We start from the raw sequence: 18,272 nt of genomic DNA, 5'->3' as shown, positions 1-18,272 counted from the left end.
TAAAGGAGCTCGTTCCCTTTCGAGAGTTGTAGCTTGTCCGTTAGTTCCCCCATGGTTGCTGCTCTGTCGTCTACCTTAAATGGGAATGAGTCTGTGCTCGGAGGGATGTCCCCACGCAGGAGTTCTCCTTTGTTCTTAACCATTCCGCTCGCAGCTCATGATTACTTTATCTACTTTGGTGAAGAAAGTTTTGGGGATGCAGATTGGGGAGGATCTGAACAGGAAGAGGAACCTAGGCATAAGATCATAAGACATAGGTGGCTGGATTCTCCACCCCCCAACGCCAAAATTGCATTCGGCCACAGGGAGGAGAATCCGTTTTGGCGCCGACATTGGGTGCAGTGGCAGTTTTTCAATTCTCCACCCCTGAAAATGGCCCGATTATCCACTGTCTCAGGCCATTGCCTGAGGCCTGCCCGCGATGCTCCATCGCCGACTGGCCAAATTCCCAACAGCGTGGGACTCTCATGGTCGCAAGGCAGCTGAAGGCTCAGTCCAGGGCCGCCACAGTCGGGGGAGAGCCAATTGGCAGGCATGGGGCTTCATTCGGGGTTGTGGGAAATGTGGGCGGGTGGATCGGGGCGCGCAAGCGGCCGATGCGGGACACTACTTTGCTGGCCCAGGTCCACGGGCTGAGTCTGCCATGGAGCACAGCGTGGCCTCTGCAGGCTGCCGCCATTCACGGCCTCTGAACCGAAAGTGCTTCTGCGAGCTCTACGCTGCCTCCCTGCTGGCCCCCAGCAAAACGGGGAATCGGTGGCCTTTTGACACCAGTTTTCCTGGCATAAAAGACCATAGTTTTCACGACGGCATGGTGACTTAGTCCCCAAAATGGAGAATCCAGCCAAGGAGCGGAATTAGGCCACTCTGCCCATCGAGTCTGCCCTCCATTCAATCATGGATGATATTTTTCTCATTTCCCTTCTCCTGTCTGCCCATAACTCCTAATCCCCTTATTAATATGACTAGGGATTTTCACAGTAACTTCATTGCAGTTTTAATGTGAGCCTACTTGTGACAATAAAGATTATTATTAATCATGAACCTATCTATCTGTTAAAGAAACTCAGTGATTTGGCCTCCACAGCCTTCTGCGGCAAAGAGTTCCACAGATTAACCACCCTCTGGTTCAAGAAACTCGTCTTCATCTCTGTTTTAAACGCTCGTCCCTTTAGTCCCTTGCTCACAATACTCCAAATGGGGTCTGACCAGAATCTTATAGTCTGATCAGAGCCTCTGCAGCACCTCCCTGTTCTTGTATTCTAGCCCTCTTGACATGAATGCTAACATTGCATTTGCCTTCTTAACTGCCGACTGAACCTGCACGTTAACCTTAAGAGAACCTTGAACAAGGAATGCAAAGTCCCTTTGTGCTTCTGATTTCCTCAGCATTTCCCCATTTAGAAAATAGTCTATGCCTCCATTCCTCCTTCCAAAGTGCAGAACCTCACTTGTTTCCACATTGTATTCCATTGTATTCCATCTGCCACTTGTTTGCCCACTATCCTAGCCTGCCCAAGTCTTTCTGCAGCCCCCCGCTTCTCCAGTACTATCTGCCCCTCTGCATATTTGTGTATCATCTGCAAAATTAGCAACAGTGTCTTCAGTTCCTTCTTCCAGATTGTTAATGTATATTGTGAAAAGTTGTGGGCCCAGCACCGACCCCTGAGGCACAAAACTAGTCACTGGCTGCCACCCTGAAAAAGGCCCCTTTATCCCCACTCTCTGCCTTCTGCCAATCCTCTATCCATGCCAGGATCTTACCCTTAACACCATGGGCTCTTAACTTATTTAACAATCTCCTATGCAGCACCTTGTCAAAGACCTTCTGGAAATCTAAATACATCACATCCACTGGCTCTCCTTTGTCAAACTTCCTTGTTACCTCCTCAAAGAGCTCTAACAGATTTGTCAGATATGACCTTCCTTAACAAAGCCGTGCTGACTCAGTCGTATTTTATCATGCACTTCCAAGTACTCTGCAATCACATCTTTAATAATGGACTATAAAATCTTACCAATGACCGAAGTCAGGCTAACCGGCCTATAATGTCTTCTGCCTCCCTTTCTTCTTTAACAGGGGTGGAACATTTTTCTGTGATTCTTCAAGTGTTCTATGATTCTATAGGCAAATGGGATGAGCTTAGATGGCTTTTTTGATCAGCATGGACCAATTTGGGCTGAAGGGCCTCTCTTTGTGCTGTAGATTCAAGATTAGCCACTTTCCAGTCTTCTTGGGGCCTCCCTGCCCCCAGTGATTCCTGAAAGATCACCACCAATGCCTCCACAATCTCCTCAGCTATCTCTTTTAGAACTCTAGGGCGTAGTCCATCTGGTCCAGGTGATTTTTCCACTTTCAGACCTTTCAATTTCCCTTGAACCTTCTCCTTAGATTAGATGCCCTTTGGGGCAGCACAGTAGCATTGTGGATAGCACAATTGCTTCACAGCTCCAGGGTCCCACGTTTGATTCCGGCTTGGGTCACTGTCTGTGGAGTCTGCACATCCTCCCCATGTGTGCGTGGGTTTCCTCCGGGTGCTCCGGTTTGCTCCCACAGTCCAAAGATGTGCAGGTTAGGTGGATTGGCCATGATAAATTGCCCTTAAAGAGTCCAAAATTGCCCTTAGTGTTGGGTGGGGTTACTGGGTTATGGGGATAGGGTGGAGGTGTTGACTTGGGTAGGGTGCTCTTTCCAAGAGCCGGTGCAGACTCGATGGGCCGAATGGGCTCCTCCTGCACTGTAAATTCAATGATAATCTTAGTGATGGCCACTACACTCCCTTCTGGCCTCGGATTCTCCTGGAACTCTGGTATCCCACTGGTGTCTTCCACCATGAAGACCGATGCAAAGTACTATTCAGTTCCTCTGCCATTTCTTTGTTTCCTATCACTTCCTATCCTACTTTGCCAGCCTCATTTTCCAGTGGTAAAATGTCTATTCCTGCCTCTCTCCCACCCTTTATATATTGGAAAAAACCTCTTCCTATCTTCTTTTATATTACTATCTAGCTTACACTCATGTTTTATCTTCTCCCCCTTATTGCTTTTTTAGTTGTCCTCTGCTTGCTTTTAAAGACTTCCCAATCCTCTGGCTTCCCACTGATCCTCACCACTTTCTATGCTCATTCTTTTGCTTTTTTACTGTCCTTGACTTCCCTCATCATCCATGGATGCCTCGTCCTCCTCCCCTTAGCATATTTCCTCCTCTTTGGGCTGAACTTCTGTTGTGCCTCCTGAATAACCCCCCAAAACTCGTGCCATTGTCTTACCTACTAGGCTCCCTTCCAATCAACTCTGGCCAGCTCCTCCCTCATGTCTTTGTAGTTACCTTTATTTAATTGTACTATCGCTACATCTGATTCTAGGTTATTCCTCCCAAATTGTAGGGTAAATTCTATCATATTGTGGTCACTGTCCCCTAAGGGTTGCTTCACCTTAAATTCCCTAATCAAGTCTGCCTCATTACACATGGCCAAATCCAGAATTGCCTGTTCCCTAGTCGACTCTGTCACAAGCTGCTCTGAAAAACCATCTCTTAGATTGTCCACAATTTCCTTTTCTTGGAATCCACTAGCAACCTGATTTTCCAGTCCACCTGAATATTGAAGCCCCCATGATTATTGTAATCTTGCCTTTTTAATATGTCTTTTCTATCTCCTGATTTATTTTCTGCCCCATATCTTGACTACTGCTAGGGGGCCTGATAGGAGCATTTCTAAGGTCTGAGTATTGAGCCAGTCTTTACATGGGGTTCCTTCCTCATTTTTATGGCTTAGTTTAATAAACAGAGCAGACACACAATATGGTTAAGATGGCTTTATTATCCCAAGCTTGGTTTTGTGTACACGCGAGATGGATCTGGATAATGCCAAGATCGATCTGCTAAACACTGATAAAAACACATCAATTATACGATTTTCCAAAAATCAATAACCCACCCCAGTTGGACTTGATCCAATCCTTGAAGCTGTCATTTTCAAACTATCCAGTAAAATTGTGACCAGCCCCTGATTTAACCCCATCCTGTCACCTGTTGTTTACCAAGATCCTGTGTCCATTTTAACGTTGTTTTTCTCATCCAGATATCGCAGTCAGTTTGTGTCCAATCATTGTCCATCCAGGGGCCAGAACTGGCATCCTCTTCACTCCATGGATTGTTTCAGAGGGGCAGGATATTGGGGCCACTGATAAAACTTGTTTTCAAAGTCCAGTATGCAATCTTCTGACTGCACATCTTGTGTGTCTCAAAAACATGGACAAGTTAGCTAGCCTAAATCCCATCATGCATTGTGGCCACTGCTTATAGCTAGAGTTTACATGATTATTCCTGCTAAGTCCTAAAATACAGATTTAATGGTTAATAATGATTGCTGGCTATACTTTCTATGATTATTCTCAATCCTTAATAAACTAATTCATGTAGAACTACTCGAGTGGCATCCTAACTATTCAGTTTTAAGAGGTCTCATTGCTGGACACCCCCTTCAGGCCTGTTCATAATACCCATCAGGGTCTTTTTACCTTTGCGATTCCTCAACTCTACCAACACAGATTCTATATCGCATCTTGCTATCGATTTAACTTAGATGTCACAAATGTTTACAGCATGGAAACAGGCCCTTCAGCCCAGCTTGACCATGCCGCCCAGTTTCTATCACTAAGCTAGTCCCACTTGCCTGCATTTGGCCCATATCCCTCTATACGCATCCTGCCCATGTAACGTTTTTAAAGGAAAAAATTGTACCCGCCCCTCTATCACTGCCTCTGGAAGCTCTTTCCAGATGCTCACCATCCTCTGTGTGAAGCAACTTCCCCTCTGGTCTCTTCTGTATCTCTCCCCTCTCACCTTAAACCTGTGCTCTCTCATTCCAGGATCCTCTACCTTTGGGAAAAGATGTTGACTATCGACCTTATCTATGTCCCTCATTATTTTATAAACCTCTCTAAGATCAGCCCTTAGCTTCCTACGCTCCAGGGGAAAACGTCCCAGCCTATCCAGCCTCTCCTTATATCTCAGAACATTAAGTCCTGGTAGCATCTTCATAAATCTCTTCTGCACTCTTTCTAGTTTAACAATATCCTTCCTATAATAGGGTGACCAAAACTGAACACAGTATTCCATGTGTGACCTTACTAATGAGTTGTACAACTTCAACAAGACATCCCAACTCCTGTATTCATTACTCTGACAAATAAAACCAGGCATGCTGAATGTCCACCTGCAACTCCACCTTCAAGGAGCTATGAACCTGTACCCCTAGATCTCGTTGTTTTGTATCTATCCCCAACTCACTATCATTAACTGAGTAGGTCCTGCCCTGATTTGATCTACCAAAATGCATCACTTCACATTTATTCGAATTAAACTCTATCTACCATTCATCGGCCCACTGGCCCAATTGGTCAATATCCTGTTGCAATCTTGTTTAATCTTCTTCACTATCCACTATGCCACAAATCTTGGTGTCATCTACAAACTTTCCAACCATGCCTCCTACATTGTCATCCAAATCATTAATATATAGAACAAATAACAGTGGACCCAGCAGCGATCCCTGAGGCACACCGCTGGTCACAGGCCTCCAGTTTGAAAAGCAACCCTCCACAACCACCCTTTGGCTTCGGTCGCCAAGCCAATTTTGTATCCAATTGGTTACCTCATCCTGGATTCCGTGAGATTTAACCTTTTGCAACAATCTACCATGCGGTACCTTGTCAAAGGCCTTGCTAAAGTGCATGTCGACAACGTCGACTGCACTGCCCTAATCTACCTTCTTTGTTACCCCTTCAAAAAACTCAATCAGATTGGTGAGACATGACTTTCCCCTTACAAAGCCATGCTGACTTTCCCTAATTAGCCCTTGCCTGTCTAAATGCCTGTAGATCCTGTCCCTTAGAATACTTTCTAACAATTTACCCACTATAGAAGTAAGGCTAACCGGTCTGTACTTCCCAAGCTTATCCCTACAGCCCTTCTTAAAGAAGGGCACAGCATTTGCTACCCTCCAATCTTCAGGCACCTCTCCTGACACTGTCGATGATTCAAATATCTCAGCTAAGGGGCCAGCAATTTTCTCCCGAGCCTCCCACAACGTCCTGGGACACATTTCATCAGGTCCTGGGGATGTATCTATCTTGATGCGCTTTAATACCTCCAGCACCTCCTTCTCTGTAATATGTACACTCTTCAAGACATTACTTTTGATTTCCCCAATTTCCCTAACATTCGTACCTTTCTCAACAGTAAATACTGACGTGAAATATTCATTTAGGACCTCTCCCATCCCTTGTGGATCTGCACATAGATGACCTTGTTTATCCTTAAGGTGCCCTACCCTTTCCCTAGTCACCCTTTTACCTTTTATGTATCTGTAAAAGCTCTTTGGATTTTCCTTTGCCTTATCTGCCAAGACAATCTCATGTCCCTTTTTGCCCTCCTGATTTCTCTCTTAGCTCTACTCCGACAAGCCCTACACTAGTCAAGGGATTCATTTGATCCCAGGTGCCTATGCATGTTATATGTCTCCTTCCTTTTGATCATGGCCTCAATATCCCAAGTCATCCAGGGTTCCCTCCTTCTACGAGCCTCACCCACTCTCAGAGGAATGTGCACACCTTGAACCCTAGTCAACACCTTTTTGAAAGATTCCCACTTACCCGCTGTCCTCTTGCCTGCAAATAGGCACCCCCCAATTAACCTTTGAAAGTTCCCACTAATACCCTCAAAATTGGCCTTGCCCCAATTTAAACTTTTGGGTCAGAACTATCATTCTCCATAGCTATCTTAAACCAATGGAATTATGGTCACTGGTCCCAAGGTGATCAGTGATCAGGAACTTCATTCCTTACTAACAATGCAACCCCACTCCCTTTGCCCATCTGCCTGCCCTTTCAATAGGAGACATACCCTTGGATATTTAGATCCCAGCCCTGATCCCCTTGCAGCCACGTCTCTGTGATGCCTACAACATTATAGCGGCTAATTTCAATGTGTGCAACAAGCTCATTTACCTTGTTCCGTATACTGCGTGTATTTATGTGCAACACTGTCAGTCCTGCATTGACCACCCCCTTTCTCATACTTGATGTGGAGATGCCGGTGTTGGACTGGCGTGGGCACAGTAGGAAGTCTTACAACACCAGATTAAAGTCCAACAGGTTTGTTTCGAATCACTAGCTTTCAGAGTGCAGCTCCTTCATCAGGTGAATCACATAATGAAGGAGCTGCGCTTCGAAAGCTAGTGGTTTGGAACAAACCTGTTGGGCTTTAACCTGACGTTATAAGACTTCTTACTGTTTTGCATACATGTCATCCTCCTGTCCCTGACCACTGGCTGAATTCAAGGTATTTTATCTAAGGGGTGTAACTGCCTCCTGGAACACAGTGTCCAGGTACCTCCCCCCCTCCCTGAAGTGGTCGCAGCGTCCGAAACTCAGAATCCAGCTCATCAACTCTGAGCCAGTTCCTCGAGCAACCAACACTTGCTACAGACATGGTCACTGGGAACCACCAGCTCCCACATCATGCATGAACAACACATCAACTGACCCTCCATCTCTATTTTATTAGTTTTTCATTTGGTTTCTAACACAGCACATTCATTTTGATTGTACTCTGCCTGTCAGGGAGAGTGGGAGTGAGTCCCACCTCCGCAAATCCTTCTTTACCTCCTCTACCAGGTTGTACCACTTGTGGATCTATGCCCAGTCGTGGGCTATTTGGATCCCTAGCTTTTGGAATTTGGTTTGGGCTAGCTTGAACGGCAACTGCCCCAGCTCTGATTCCCCCCACTGCGGGTTCATGGGGAAGATTTTGCTCTTGATCAGGTTGAATGTATAACCTGAGAAAGCTCCAAACTCCCTTAGGAATTCCATTATTCCTCCCATGCTGGCTAGGGGGTTGAGACACAGAGGAGCAGGTCATCGCATAGAGTGAGACTCTGTGCTCCCTCTCTTCGCTCTGGATGCCTCTCCACTCCTTCGATGATCTAAGGGTGATAGCCAGCGGTTCAATTTCAGGTTGAATAGCAGCAAAGATAATGGGCATCCGTGCCTCTGTGCAGCCGGAACTATTCAGAGCTGTTGGTATTTGTCCGTATGCTCGCCATGGGAGAGCTGTACAGTAGTTTCACCCATGAGGTGAACCCTGGCATAAACCCAAACCGTTCCAATACTTCCATGAGGTACCTCCATTCGACCCTGGCGAAGGTGTTCTCTGCATAAGATGATTACTTCTGGGGTGTCCTCCCCTGGTGGGGTCATAATCACGTTCAGCAGGCATCTGATGTTCATCATTAGTCGTCTGCCCATGACAAAGCCTGTCTGATCTTTCGCGACTACCTCTGGCATGCAACTCTCCAGTCGCCTCGCCAGGGCCTTCGCCAGGACTTTGGCGTCAGTGTTTAACAGTGAGATGGGTCTGTATGACCTGCACTCTTAACATGTCTTTTTCTTTTTTGGGATCAGAGATATTGAGGCCTATTCCAGGAGCTCTATTGAAAGAAGCTCCATCCACTGCCCCTTTGGTGGGTGGGCCGGCGTTGGCGATCACACTCGGTCTGCTATGCTCTGCTCCGCATGTCTTTTCGCTCTGAACTCTGGATCTTCCTCCACCGAGTATTACACCTGCTAGTTTTCCGGCTCCGTGGCTTGTTTGAGGGTATTTTCTTGGATGGTTTATAGTTTCGGGTGAGGATGGCTTTTTTTTTTACTTTGTTATCCGATTTATGGGTTAAAAGGGCCTAAATTGAAGCTCCCCAGGGCACCTTTCGTGCAACAACTCAGCACATCACCACCATCGGACGTCCCCGACTTGAGTTTTCTGAGATTCAGGCTGAGACCTATCCTTCAATATGCTTCTGCAAAGATGTCAAAATATCATGGCTTGGAGATTCTCTTCTGAAAGTGGAGATGGCAATGCCACCTGCATACTGAACTTCTATGAACGATGTCAGTACTAGGTAGACGCCTGATGTGTATATACCATTACACATTAGCAGACACATGCGGTGGGATACTCCTTTTTAGAGACTTAAGTGTTGACGTCGGGATTGTATCGGTGGTGTTCTACAACAGGAAAATTGGTGCCATTCCCAGAATAATTCATCAAACCGTTAATGGGCTTGTACAGTTTCCACGTGAAACATGACCGACTCCAAACAAAAACAGTGTCTGATTTGCCGGAGTCAGGATTGACACTCATGAGGCTGACAAGCTGCAGTCGCATATAAGCACTCCACTCCCCAAGCACACCATCCCAGCTGACAAGATGGCAGCAAGGAGAGCAGCACTACGATTCACAGATATGGTACTGGAGACACTATTGGATGTCGTGGTGGAGAGACGGGCCATCCTATATCCCGCAGTGGGGAGGAGGTTACCACCGTGCACCGGGCCTAGGCGCAGTCGGAAGAGGCCATGAGGGCCGTGGGCAAGACCGGCCAGTAGTGGTTCAAGAAAATGCACAACCTCCTCAGGGCGGCCAGGTGAGTAAGCAGCACTGTGCCCCTGGTACCCCCAACCCGCACACCCGTAAACCACCCCCCCTCCCAGAGGGTGACTGAACCCCACCCTGTACCACCTGCCAGCACCCATACTGGCCACCTGCCAGCACCCATACTGGCCACGAGATACCAACCCTTGGTGCTGTATGTGTCCAAATGTCTAACACTGCATTTTCTGTCTCACTCCCCAACAGGAGAAACCGGCCCACAACTGATGGGAAAGAGACAAAAAAACGGAGGGTTACTGTGTTACCTGTGTTCCCTCACCTCAGCAGAGCAGTGGGGACTGGATCTGATCAGTGGGCCCGGGGAGAGGGCAGTCACCGAGGCAGAGGTTGGCATCGGCTGAGCAAGTGAGACTCCGTTGAGTTGAAGTTCCCCAAGGCACATGTGTCCCCACCACCACATCCACAATCCCACCCCCCCTATACTGCCCCCTCCATCTCTACCTCCCCCTATCTCCTCCCCATCTCCTCCCCCCACCACACTGCCCCCTCCACCACCACCCGCCATCCCAACCAGTGGTCCAATCATGCGTTTTGTCTTGTGTCTTGCAGGATCACCTGGCAATGAGGCAGGCTTTTCTGGTGCTCCCCAATCACAACCCCAGGAGGAGAACAGCGAGGAGGAGGACACGGACATCAGTGGGAGCCCTTGATCCACAGCCCAAGACACCCTGGAACACCAGTCTGGGGAAAACACTTGCTTTCCGTCACATATGTCTCCAACACTTTCCACCATCCCAGAGACATTCAACTCAGTTGGACACCTTCGTGAAGAAGCTCCAAGCATACTATCTGGTGCGCACCACACAAATACTGTAGTACAGCAGGTGGATGTAGGAACGCCCGAGGAGGAGGACGGTTGGAGAGTGGCCCGACCCCAGGGATTAACTGCATCCGGTTGTGTTTCGGGGAAAGTGCGGTCCCATCTGTAGTGAAGATGCAGTCACAGAGCCATGGACTGCATGAGAGGGTGTCAGCAACCATCCAGCACCTGCAGGTGCAGATGGAGGAGTCGAACCGCCTGCAGGAGCAGAAGGTGGTACTGACCATGCATGCCACCCAGCCAACATTGCATGGATGGCATCAGCTGTGGAGGCCAAAGGTTTCGGCCATGGGTCAGGATGCGGCAATCTGTGCGGGCAGTAACTGGGGCTCAGAACAGGGCTGCTCCATCACAGGCAACCATATACCAGGGCCACCTGGACATTGCGGCGGCACTCCAGAGCGTGGCCCATTCACAGCGAATCATGGCTGAGGGCATCAGAGGTATTGCCTGGGCGCTGGCCGACGTGGTACAGACCCAGAGGGAGATGGCGCAATTGCAACGTGATGTGGTACAGTCCCAGAGGGAGGTGGTCTGCTTCCTGTTCTCCATGGCCATGAGTATCGAGACCCTGGTCAGGGCGTGTGGGGGCCTCCAGGACCTGGCAGCATCAAGTGGGACCCCCGTCCCATGGAGTGCGGTGACTCCCACAGTGGAGGTGCCAGAGCAACAGAGGCCTACCCCCCCCCCCCACCCCCCTCTCTGGTGCATCTGATGAGCAGCAGGCAGACAGGGCGGCACCACTCCACCTGGGACACACATCCAGACCCAGTCTCCCCAGAAGACAGCCACCAAAGAGGACACAGGTCACAGGCCGGGAATTGCAGCAGGCTGCCTCCACTCCTGATATGCTTCCTGGGGATCCACCTCGGCATATAGTTAGGGCCAGTAAGGTCAGGGAGATACTTACCAGTTAAGTTGGCATGGTGCAGCATGTCATGCGAGAGTGCCTTTAAGAAATGGATGTTTAAGCAATGTACCTTTAAGAAAAGGAGCAGCTCATATTACTGAAGTGATGTCAGAGGGAGGGGGGAGCTGAGCTCATTTCTGCTTTTAGTTTCAGTTTGGGAGAGAGCAGCTGAAAAGTGCCTGGCATGTTTGCTGTGAGCTGTTTGAAAGGAGAAAGCAGTTTTGAGAAAAAGAGTTTGGGTGTGTCTGTATTTGCAGTGAGCTGGATCTGCTGTGATCTCTGCCATGAAAGTCTATCTCTGAATTATTTGGGTGATTTAAACTCATAATAGTAATGTCTTTAACCTGATGTGTTTCTGTTTAAAGGTGTTAAGTCTTTTAGAGGTTTGAAGGAACATTTTGAGGGATTATTTAGTGTTGTATTATTTTCGGGGTTATCTTTGAAGTAAGGGGTGTTACGTGATCCAATGTTTATTTAAAAGGTTAAGTTGAGCTCATGGAATAAATATTGTTTTGTGTTTAAAAACCCACGTGTCCATAATTGTAATACCACACCTGGAGAACAAGCCGTGTGCTTCAAAAGCAACAATACATTAAAGGGAGAGGTTGGTTGAACTCCATGATACATTTTGGGGTTGTGGAAACGCCTCTCCCATAACAAGCACATCGGATAGCGATAGGGGCTAAGGCACTAAGCTGTGTATGTCTGTTCACTTGTTCATATTAAACACCTGTTCACAAAGTTACAACCTGCCTCAGTGCTCTGTCAGAGAGAAGTAAGGGATGGGCTGGTCTGGGCTGGTCGCAGGGGGCCGGAATGGTTGGGCGGACGTTAGGGGTGGGCTTGACGCAGGGTCCCCAGTTCAGCCAGCACTCGCCACTCCAGCATTGCATCCCTAAACCTCACCCACCCCCGCCATCCCAAGGGCTCAGTGGGACCGTGCGATGGAATGGCTGGTTTGCATGGAGGGAACTAGCCATTCAAGGCGTGTGTGGGCCTCCAGGACCTAGCAGCATCAAGTGGCAGGGGAGCCTCAGGGGTCCGCTCACACCCCCGTCCCATGGAGTGCGGTGGATGGCGGAAAGTGCTGCCATGGGTAGGAGTCAGACATTGTCGAATGATGCGGAGCACCAGAGCTCATCGCAGAGCAGGTTGTCATCATCCTCCATCTCGTGGATTGGATTTGCTGTTACTGCCAACCAAGGGCCCGCATCCCATAGTGAACCAGGTAGGAATTACGGAGGAGTTGCAAAGGATGGGGTGGTACAGGGAGGGTGCTCATGGAAGGGGGTGACCGGCCGGGATGGGAGGTGGGGGGGGTTTTGGGTTGGGATTGGGTTGGGATGGATGTCCGTGCCAATGACCAGGGCTCATAGTCAGTGAACCTGGAGGTGATCAACGCTTCCATTGCGCGCCGGCCCAGGCACACATGTTGTGCAGTCTCCCATTCCTGCCCGTGCTCCATGTCCTGCCCATCTTCGCACTCCCCTGCATCCTCCTCGTCGGACGAGGGCTGACGTTCATCATCCTCCACCAGCAAATCTCTCCTCTGCTGCACGATTTTGTGGAGGGCACAGCAGGCCACCACAATGTGGGAGATTGTCCCAGCACTATTCTGGATGGCCCATCCTGAGCGGTCCAGGCATCTGAACCACATCTTCAAGATGCCAAAGCACCCATCGATCACACCCCTGGTTGCTGCATGGGCTTCGTTGTAGCAGGTCTCTGTGCCGGTCTGTGGCCTCTGGGTAACCCCTGTTGCCCAGGAACCAACCCCTCAATCGTGGATGTGCCTCAAAGAGGTCAGGAGACGTTGAGTGTGCCAGGATGAAGACGTTCAGACGCAGATGTGCATGATGTGTATCGCATGGTCACACAGCAGCTGCACATTCATTGAGTGGAATCCCTTTTGGTTTAGGAAGACCAGCCTGCCATGCAGCAGTGTTCAAAGGGGACATGCATCCCATTGTTCACCGCTGGACCCAGGGCGTCTCGGCAATGACGGTGAAACACGCTACCCGGGCATCCTAGTGGGCTTTGTCCACATTGAATCTGATATATTGTGGTGATCGGGCATATAGGGCCTCTGTGATGATGCGGATGCACCTGTGCACCGAGGTCTGTGAGATTCCGGACAGGTCTCCACTCGGCGCCTGGAAGGATCCCATAGCGTAAAGGTTCAGGGCGACTGTCACCTTGACGGCCACTGTCCTCCCCCATATCCACGTAGTGCCAGGTGTGCCAGGACCTGACAGATATGTCATACTGTCCCCATGCTCAGCCAGAGTCTTTGACGGCTTGCCTGGTACGGCAGGTCCTCGAATGACAGGTGTTGCCAATACACACAGGGCCTCATGCGGTGCCTCCTTCCCACCTCCTCCTCCTTGGCCTGGTGGGCGGCCGGCTCTCCCATCCTCACCGGCTTCCCCCTGTCCTCTGGGGCAGGCTCTGCTGCTGCAGGGTCCAACTCGAGTCGCTCCAGCTTGTACTGCCTCTGTGCATCCCCAGGGCTGCGGCGACTAGGATGAGGGCCATGATTCCTGTTTGAATTCTGAAGTCCATTGTCTGCAGGGGGTGAATGTCAGACATGTTAACATGGTGCATACCTCTGTGCTGACCAGGACCACCACGCTACATGGTGGCCCCGGTCTGCACGGCAGACCGTGTCCCAACCTGTTCCTCCACCCGTCCCCCATCCTCACACCTACCCCTGGCCGTTCCCCCTGGCTCTCTGCCCTTCGCACGCCTGGCCCAGTCGCTGCCTGGCATTGCGGGGACCTCTGGTCCAGGCATCCATCCCTGTTGTCAGGGATACTGGTGGCTGGCCCGTCCTATGCCGGTGGTGCACCCTTTCCGGCTCCCTCCTCCAGGGGTTACTGTGGTCATTGCCCTTGGGTGGGCCGCGTGCTGCCCCACTGGTGGGTGGTGACCAGTTGGGGGAGGGGAGATATGGTGGGGTAGAGAGCATGTGATTGGGTCGTGGGGTGGTGGCATCTATAGGGCTGGTGTCACTCTTCACAACCACGGGCCACGGTTAGTGGGGTGCGCTGCAAGATGGCAGTCTTGTAGGCAGCAACAATGGTGGTCTGCGCCTGGACCCATTTGGGGGGGGGGGGGGGGGGGGATGTCACTCATTGGTGCCATAGTCAAGGCACTGGAGCATGGCATTCTGCATCCCATGCCCGGCACAATTTTGTTGTCACGGTTGATTCTTCGGCCATAGAATCCCACCCACGGTCCTTGAGAGAGGGTAGGTCTAGTTCTCGTAGCAAGGGAACCTGGATGCCAGGGGATCTCCCTATTACCGCAGCCTTCATCCACCATCGCCGCCGTTGTTACCACACGAGTATCTTCTGCCTGATTCACCATTGAGGAATTATTTTGGATTGCACTTTGTCTGTTTCCTTCCCTCTGACCTAACCGTCATGGGCAACCCTTCTAGGAGTTTAAGACTCCCAATGGTATTGCTCCCTGGATCAATGGAATGTTCAAGTGAATGTTACCACGGAAAGGTGGCAACCCAAGGAAAGATTTCTTGAATATACTGTGGCACTAAATTTTCATTGATAAATTAACTATTGAAAGCTTCCTAAAATGTGGATATTTAAAGATGGCCAAGTAATGTGGAGAGGGCCACTGCACAATAAAATGAGAAATTCATTAAGTTGGAGTTTTCCTTGGGCAGCACGGTGGCGCAGTGGTTAGTATGGATGCCTCACGGTGCCAAAGTCCCAGGTTAGATCCTGGCTCTGGGTCATTGTCCGTGTGGAGTTTGCACATTCTCCCCATGTTTACAACCCAAAGATGTGCAGGGTAGGTGGATGGCCACGCTAAATTGCTGCTTAATTGGAAAAAATGAATTGGATACTCTAAATTTATCTTTTTTAGAAGTTGGAAATAGGTGTTCAGTGACTTCACAGATTCTTGGGGTTACCAGCTGCATTGTTGGTGAGCACCTTAAATTGAATTCTGAATGAATCTTGAGCACAATTGGTCTGCAGCCATAATCATTTCATGATGGCATTTACCTGCTTCAGTGGAGTAGGAATTGGAGTAGACCAAAGCTTCTACATCTAAAGATCTGGGGATGGATTCTCCGTCCCGCCAGCCCCGTTTTATGGCCAGCGCACCACTGCAGTCAGCGGGATTCTCCGTTCTGGTAGCCGACCAATGGGGGTTTCCTGTTGTGGCCATCCCACGCCGTCAGGAAACCCGCGGGCATGGCATGTGCTGCCAGCGAAGCGGAGGATCCCGCCAATGGAGAATCCCACAGATGGTGTCATGATGATCTATGACAGCATTTGACTCTATATCTATCATGCTTAATTTATGTGTTTGTTTTTCAGATTATGATACCAACTTTCATACATCTTCTCAATAAACAGATTAATAAACAACTAAGCTTTGGATATGATATTGGAAAAGGATATGTGGTGGGAGAAGAGGATGTTAGTAATCTTATTGATCATATTTCTGACCAAAAAGTGATCTCTGAGGTAATGCAGTAGGAAATAATTCTGAGGATAGAGACTACTTTGAAATGTTGGATCAATTAACAACAAAAATGAAGTTGTTTTAGCGACTTTTACCGTCATGATTTATTTTCCTGCACTGACAAAGAATTCTGCAAGGCTAAGTATAGGAATTGGATTGACAAATACTGAGAACATTGGTTTTGTATTCATAAATCAAGATGAAAGGACAAGGTCTTGAGTTCATAATGTGAATATGTTATAAAGAATAAAAGAGGGGTACATTTGGAAGTTGCAAATTGGTGATTCCAAGAGTAGGATTTAAAGACTTTTGATTGTAAGAGGAAAAAGGTGCTGAGGGTAATAAAAGTAAAGGACACTGATCTCCTTCAGTCCTGCTTGGCCACCAAAAATATAAGAACGCAGGAACCACAGTAGGCTATTCAACCCCTCAAGTCTGTTCTGACAATCTCTGTGGTCATGGTTAATCTGTATTCTACCTTTATTCATCTGCCCCTTTGTCCCTTTTTTATCCTATTTGCTGACCTCTGATTTTAAGTTATTCATTGAACTGCTAGCGACTGCTTTTTGTGGGAGAGTTCCAGACTTTTACCATTGCCGAACTTCTCTATTGAAGGACATGGCTCTACTTTAAAGCATATACAGTGGCCCTAGATTTCCCGACCAGCAGAATAGATTGGTGGAGAAACACTCTATTGGTGGATGGATTGAGAGCCAGAGGGCACAAATTTCAGGTAATTGGCAACACGAGGAAAAACATTTTTATACAGTAGTTATGATCTGGAATGCACTGCTCAAGAATATGGTGGAACCATGTTCACTCAAGGCATTCAAAAGCAGATTGTATCATTTTCTGAAAAAGAGGGGCAGCATGGTAGAACAAAGAACAAAGAAAATTACAGCACAGGAACAGGCCCTTCGGCCCTCCCAGCCTGCGCCGATCCAGATCCTTTATCTAAACCTGTCGCCTATTTTCCAAGGATCTACTTCCCTGTGTTCCCCGCCTGTTCATATATCTGTCCAGATGCATCTTAAATGATGCTATCGTGCCCGCCTCTACCACCTCCACTGGCAAAGCGTTCCAGGCACCCACCACCCTCTGCGTAAAATACTTTCCACGCACATCTCCCTTAAACTTTCTCCCTCTCACCTTGAAATCGTGACCCCTTGTAATTGACACACCCAATCTTGGAAAAAGCTTGTTGCTATCCACCCTGTCCATACCTCTCATAATTTTGTAGACCTCAATCAGGTCCCCCCTCAACCTCCGTCTTTCCAAATAAAACAATCCTAATCTATTCAACCTTTCTTTATAGCTAGCACCCTCCATACCAGGCAATATCCTGGTGAACCTCCTCTGCACCCTCTCTAAAGCATCCACATCCTCTGGTAATGCGGCGACCAGAACTGCACGCAGTATTCCAAATGTGGCCTAACCAAAGTCCTATACAACTGTAACATGACCTGCCGACTCTTGTACTCAATACCCCGTCCGATGAAGGCAAGCATGCTGTATGCCTTCTTGACCACTCTATCGACCTGCGTTGCCACCTTCAGAGTACAATGGGCCTGAACACCCAGATCTCTCTGTACATTAATTTTCTCCAGGACTCTTCAATTGACCATATAGTCCGCTCTTGAATTAGATCTTCCAAAATGCATCACCTTGCATTTGCCTGGATTGAACTCCATCTGCCATTTCTCTGCCCAACTCTCCAATCTATCTATATTTTGCTGTATTCTCTGACAGTCCTCCTCTCTATCTGCAACTCCACCACTCTTTGTATCATCTGCAAACTTGCTCATCAAACCACCTATACCTTCTTCCAGGTCATTTATGTATATCACAAACAACAGTGATCTGAGCACGGATCCCTGTGGAACACCACTAGTCACCTTTCTCCATTTTGAGACACTCCCTTCCACCACTGCTCTCTGTCTCCTGTTGCCCAGCCAGTTCTTTATCCATCTAGCTAGTACACCCTGAACCCCATACGACTTCACTTTTTCCATCAACCTGCCACGGGAAATTTTATCAAACGCCTTACTGAAGTCCATGTATATGACATCTACAGCCCTTCCCTCATCAATTAACTTTGTCACTTCCTCAAAGAATTCTATTAGGTTTGTAAGACATGACCTTCCCTGCACAAAACCATGCTGCCTACCACTGATAAGTCTATTTTCTTCCAAATGTGAATAGATCTTATCCCTCAGTATCTTCTCCAACAGTTCGCCTACCACTGACGTCAAGCTCACAGGTCTATAATTCCCTGGATTATCCCTGCTACCCTTCTTAAACAAAGGGACAACATTAGCTATTCTCCAGTCCTCCAGGACCTCACCCGTGCTCAAGGATGCTGCAAAGATATCTGCTAAGGCCCCAGCTATTTCGTCCCTCGCTTCCCTCAGTAACCTGGGATAGATCCCATCTGGTCCTGGGGACTTGTCCACCTTAATGCCTTTTAGAATACCCAAAACCTCCCCCTGCCTTATGCCGACATGACCTAGAGTATTTAAACATCCATCCCTAGCCTC

General features: G+C 48.6%; 1 protein-coding gene across 1 annotated transcript in view; it reads left to right on the top strand.

Moving 5' to 3' along the window:
• LOC119971691 (sodium/hydrogen exchanger 10-like) overlaps positions 1-18,272 on the top strand; it is a 730,493-nt gene that overhangs the window by 370,324 nt on the left and 341,897 nt on the right. Inside the window, exon 17 of the mRNA XM_038807592.1 lies at positions 15,588-15,737. Coding sequence (XP_038663520.1) covers positions 15,588-15,737 — 150 coding nt within the window. The remainder of the gene's footprint in view (positions 1-15,587; positions 15,738-18,272) is intronic.

The sequence above is a fragment of the Scyliorhinus canicula genome, chromosome 9, assembly GCF_902713615.1.
Source record: "Scyliorhinus canicula chromosome 9, sScyCan1.1, whole genome shotgun sequence".
In the NCBI taxonomy this organism is placed as follows: Eukaryota; Metazoa; Chordata; class Chondrichthyes; order Carcharhiniformes; family Scyliorhinidae; genus Scyliorhinus; species Scyliorhinus canicula.
Note: the sequence above shows the minus strand (reverse complement) of the source record. Positions and strands in the feature narration are given on the sequence as shown.